At 42.4% G+C, this 6,000-nt stretch overlaps 1 protein-coding gene across 2 annotated transcripts in view; it reads right to left on the minus strand.

The window, feature by feature from the left end:
• Positions 1-3,781, minus strand: part of fbxw4 (F-box and WD repeat domain containing 4) — a 145,819-nt gene extending 142,038 nt beyond the window's left edge. For both annotated transcript variants that reach the window (XM_080205986.1, XM_080205985.1), the window contains exon 1: positions 3,429-3,781. In XM_080205986.1, the coding sequence (XP_080062112.1) occupies positions 3,429-3,625 (197 nt within the window). In that variant the 5' untranslated portion in view covers positions 3,626-3,781. The remainder of the gene's footprint in view (positions 1-3,428) is intronic.
• Positions 3,782-6,000: the final 2,219 nt, after the last annotated feature.

Below are 6,000 nucleotides of genomic sequence, written 5' to 3' on the forward strand. Positions count from 1 at the left end.
TATTGAATTGTCTGTATAGTATGCAAGAAACAATACTTTTCACTGCATTTTAATACATATGACAAATATAAACCAAATCAAATCAAGATGTGTAAATTAGACAGATTAGCCATGGGAAATGTGTGGAGTTACAGAAAGACTGCTTGAGCTGATGAAGAAATATAAGATCATCTTCAGTGAAGTGTTAGGCAAGATAAAAGCTTATAGGTGAAGGTCTATGTAAATCCAGAGGTGACCTCTCAATATTTTAGGGCAAGACCAGTACCATGTGCCTCATTAGAAAAGATGGATACTGAATTAAAAAGATTGTATGGACTGGGCATTATCCAGCCAGTTCAGTTCACAGAATGAGCAGTATTCATAGTTCCCGTTTTGAAGTCAGACAAAACCATCCACAGTTGTGGGGACTACAAGCTAACTGTTAAACAGGCTGCCAAATTGGATTAATACCCAATTCCGAAGATTGAAGATCTGAATGCTAAACTGGCCAGAGGTCAATCTCATGCAAAGCTGGATACAGTTCACACAAATCAGCAACTTCAATTACATGGTGCTTCCCAAGGTTATGTCATGATAAACACACACAAAGATTTGTTCCAGTATATGTGCCTGCCTTTTGTTGTGTCATCAATATATGCTATTTTCCAGAGGACAACGGAAGGTCTGTTCCAAGGGCTGCCATGAGTTATCATATACCTTGATGATGTTCTTATAACTGGTTTGACAGAAGCCAACCACCTGTCTCACTTGGAAGACGGGTATAAAGAGATTTCAAGAGGCTGGAGCTTGCCTCAAAAAGGAGAAATGTACTTTTCAAGCCACCAAGGTAGCCTAATTGGGGTATACATAGATGCACACAAATTACACCTCACGGAAGACAAGGGCAAGACCAGCTCCCAAATACACATCTGAACTCAAATCATTTTTGGGAATGGTGAACTGCCATGGATGACTGATGCTGTGAGGCAGCAGTGCTAAGCACTGTGCCACCGCCATGGACCTGTTGATCCATTCAATGTTTATGCTGTTTATCAAGGTGCATTCAAAATGGATGGAAATGTTTGAGGTGAAGTCTCTGATATCACACACTACAGTTGAGAAATTACGCCTTTTTTAATACTTTATTCCAATTGAATCAAATCAAATTCAATTCAGAGTCTCAACAAGTTGAGACATTCCCAATCCAAGCTGACAAGACAGGGCTCTCATCTCCTGTCTTGGGCTTGATCTACATGATCCAAGCTGATTGGAGTAGGTATAGCTCCTCCTCCAAGGCTTGATCTTATTTGCATCTTAGCCAAAAGGCCAAGATGCCACTTTAAAAAATTGCTTCAAATGAAGCTAAAATGTAACCCAATGACTTCAACCAAGTACAGCATGTCGATACTACACTTGATCTTAGCCAAAAGGCCGAATTACGCCAATTTTTCTCCACCCATGGAATACATGATGTGATAATGCCTGTCAATAGAACAGCCTTCACAGGTGCTGAGTTTCAGAACCACTTTAATGCTGCACCTTACTACCCTGCATCCAATGGACTAGCTGAACAAGATGTCAAAGTCTGGCCTAAAGAAGTAATCAGGAGGGACCCTGGAGATCACAATCTCATGATTCCTTCTGGGCTATAGAACCACTCTGCATGCAACAATGGAAGCAGAGTTATTAATTAACTGTCATCTCAGAATGAAACTGAACCCCTAATTTCCAAATTTGCTGCAGAGGGTAAATGCCAGCTAAAGCAGTCAGAACTCAAACCATGATTCATGCAAGTCAACATGGTCATTTTCAATGGATGAAGCCACATTTGTGAGGAATTTTGGAAGTGGGTTGAGTTGAGTCCCAGGAGTCATTGTATCCAAAACTGGACCTTGTCTTATCAAATGAATGGAGAAGGAAGGATCATCTGGAAACACATAGATGACTTGAGAACACCAGAGTTGCTGCCATCAGAAGCTATCTGGAAATGTTGTCCATTATCCAAGCAATGAAGTACCAGGTAATCCTGTTACAGGCACAACTGATTTCCCCATGGAAACAGATGGAACTGAGGTGCCTGTACCTGAAGACACACTGTCATTGTGGTTTCTACTGACAGCACACTGGCAGAAGCAGCCCAGACTAGGGAGTTACGCTGCTCCTCTTGGAATCGGGAGCTACTTGAAACATTTCATTTATAACGGATAGGTTTCACGCGTTAAATATTCAATTATCAAAGGTTGAGTAAATTGATTATCAAAGAACAAAGAACAACACAGCACGGGAAACATGCCCTTCGGCCCTACAAGCCCGCACCACCCATTTTAACATTTAGTGACTGCCTCATTCCCATCCTTCTCCTACCAACGACTTTTGTCTATGCCTCTTGGACGCCACTGTAAAGGGGTGCAAATTTAGAGAAATTATATGTGCAAAATTGTATAAAATACCCTGGATGGGGAGGGATATGCTAATTGTTCCCTGTAAGGGTCACATGAAGTCGATCAGGGACAGGATTAGGGGGGCTCACCCCGGTAAGTAGAGGGTTTGGTTCTAGAACCACCTTGGGAGCTGGCTGCAGTCATGAAGCTGCAAGTCTTAGTATAGGTTTTACCTGTAGATAAACGTGCTGTTGTTTCTTCCTTAATCGGTGAACAAGAATGACAACCTCTCTCCACTCTAAGTTGAATCCTTAAAACCTATCTCTTTGACCAAGCTTTTGGGATGCTCACCGAATATCGTCTTATATGTCTGTGTCAAATTTTGTTCCATAAATGCTGCTGTTGAGGTGTTGGGATGTTTTATTTAAAGACCCTTTATATAAATAAGTTGTAGTTGCATTTTGCCAGGCAAGCACAATCATCAGTTTGTCATCACCCACACGCCTCATTCCTCAAGCTGGAGAGTCACTTATCACATTTCGAAAATTTTGATGTCCATTAATTATTATTTTTAATTTTGATGTTATTTCTCGATCCCAGGTCCCAATTGCATTTACCCTTTAGTGATTACCTAAATGAGCCCGCCCGCCCGCTCCTCCTTCACCTCGAATCCTCCAACGAGAAACAGAAAATTGAACTCACCAACCGCCTTTCTCCGTCGCAAAACTCAAATCAAAATAAAATGATTTAAAATAAACTTTACAACAATAAGTGGCGGATTTTTAAAAATAAAAACCAGCGGTCTAACTTGAGCTCGGGAGCTGTCAAATTGGTATGATTTTTATTTTAACGTGCATAATTGCGGCGGCAGCCGGTAAGATTAAAGAGGCGAGAGATTTCTAAAATGTTTTTGTGGAGAGTGAAAGATCTTCTTTGGACTTTGAGGGGGGCTGAAGCGGACGGGTGACGGTTGGTAACCATGGAGATTAGTAGTATGGTGGCAGGGTGAAGGTAGGCCGCACTTCAATATCGTCCTCAGCGGTAAATAGTTTTAAAATGTCTCCTTACGTGTCTGTGCCGAGCCTGGTGATGCCGGTGTTGAGGGAGACCTTGGCTATCCTCCTCCAGAGGGTATCCCTGCTGATGAGAGAATGGAATTTCTTGCAGACCTGGGATAACCTGCCCAGGGCCTGGGTGTCAGAGTAAGAGAAGAGGAGCAGGAGGATGTCTTCAGGCAGCTGGGGCAAGAGCAGCACCAGCATCATCCCCACTCACACTCCAGTGAGAAATTACAACAGGCACAAAAGAAACATAAAGTAATCGCCCTCCTGCACTTATTCCCATGTTCTTCCCTTCTGGCTTCCTAAACTCCGCGGCTGGCCATTTGCAAGGAGGCACAACTGGTGTCACATGTGTAAACAAGGTTTGAACTTCCTCATCATGTCATATATGCAATTGCATCGTAGTTTTTTTAATCTTAACTCCAATGGAAAATTATGTTATTTCTTTTGTTTTGGGAAGTGTGGCAGTGAACATCTGTAAAAAGATAGAGTTCCATTTATCTATAAAAAGATAGTGTTGCATTCATATATAGTGGCTAAAACAATCGTACCAAACCACTTAATGTTGGTTTTAAAATGGTAAGTCTTAAATTTCACATCGTTCACGATTGTTCTATCACTCAGCCAATTATTTATATCTATACATATTACTTTTATATTTCATGCTTATCTTTTTATTCATTCATGGGACATGGACATTGCTGGCTGGCCAGCAGTTATTGACCATCCTTAGTTGCCTGAGGGCAGTTGAGAGTCAATCACGTTGCTGTGGCTCTAGAGTCACAGGTTCCAGACCAGGTAAGGATGGCAGATTTCCTTCTCTGAAGGGCATTAAAGTTTAAAGTTTATTTATTAGGGTCACAAGTAAGTTTATATTAACACTGCAATGAAATTTCTGTGAAAATTCCATAGCCAACACACTCCAGCATCTGTTCAGATACAATGAGGGAGAATTTAGCATGGCCAATACACCTAACCAGCACATTTTTTGGACTGTGGGAGGAAACTGGAGCACCTGGAGAAAACTCACACAAACATGGGGAGAACATGCAGATTCTGCACAGACGCAGCACAGTGGGTAGCACTGCTGCCTCAGCGCCAGGGACCGGGTTCAATTCCTGGCTTGGGTGACTGTCCGTGCAGAGTCTTCACATTCTCCCCATATCTCTGTGGGTTTCCTCTGTTTGCTCCGGTTTCCTCCCACAGTCAGAAAGATGTGCTGATTAGGGGCATTGACCACACTAAATTATCCCTCAGTGTACCCGAACAGTATATCCAGAGGGTGGCAACTGGGGGATTTTCACAGTAACTTCATTACAGTATTAATGTAAGCCAAATTGTGACTAATAAATTGACCTTAACTTGACAGTAAGCCAAACTGGGAATCAAACTCGGGTCTCCAGCACTGTTAGGCAGCAGTACTAACCACTGTGCCACGGTGCTTCCCATTAGACATTAGTGAACCAGATGGATTTTTCTGACAATCGACAAAGGTTTCATGGTCATCAGTAGATTCTTAATTCCAGATATTTTTCATAAAGTGTTAGCCATGACTAGTAGTTCTGATAAAACCTCTAAGTGCTAAGCAGCTCTATCATCAATGGATCAAATCTCAGCTCTACAGTCCTGCCACATCCAAATGTGAATGGTGGTTACAATTAAACCATTCACTAGAGGTGGAGGTTCCACAAATATTCCCTCAGTAAGAAGGAGGAGCCCAGCACATCACTGCAAAAGGTAAAGCTGAAGCATTCGCAACAATCTTCAGCCAAAAGTGCCAAGTAGATCTTGGTCTTCTCCAGAGGTCCCCAGGATCACGTATGTCAGTCCAGTGAATATATTCCTAAACAACTTAGTCTCTCTTCATATGATAGTCCTGCCATCATCCCAGGACTCGTCCTGATAAAACTTTGCTCCCTCCCTCCATAGCAAGAACATCCTTCCTCAGGTAAGAGCACCAAAACTGCACACAATACTCCAGGTGTGGGCTCACCTACACCCTATGCAATTGCGTAAAGCATCCCTATTCCGATACTCAAATCTTCTCATTATGAAGGTCAAGGTACCATTTGTCGCCTTTACTGCCTGCAGTACCTGCGTGCTTACTTTCAGTGACTGATGCACGAGGGCACCAAGCTCTCGCTGATATCCACGTCTTTCAAATAGTCTGCCTTCCTGTTTTTGCTACTGAAATGAATAACCTCACATTTATCCATATTTAACCTCACATTTATACTGCCTCTGCCATGCATATGCCCACTTAATCAGCCTATTCAAATCATGCTGAAGCATCTCTGCATCCTCCTCACAATTCACTCTCCCATCCAATTTTGTATAATCTGTAAATTTGGGAGATAATGGATCATATTTTACTTTTTTGAGTCCAAGTGCTGGGTGGACTTGAAACTGGGAGTATTTCAGATCTGACTTTTAGACCCATTCTCAGGCGCCCCCATACGCACCCCACCTGCAAAAATATCAGCAATTCCAAATCGCACTGCACAATCCTGTGGGTAGGGCTTAATGCGCCTGAAACCCTGCAGCTCTGATAAGCACCTCCAGTTGCACATGCACAAAAA

The sequence above is a fragment of the Carcharhinus amblyrhynchos genome, chromosome 17 (assembly GCF_965287045.1).
Source record: "Carcharhinus amblyrhynchos chromosome 17, sCarAmb.v2.hapA, whole genome shotgun sequence".
Classification (NCBI taxonomy): Eukaryota; Metazoa; Chordata; class Chondrichthyes; order Carcharhiniformes; family Carcharhinidae; genus Carcharhinus; species Carcharhinus amblyrhynchos.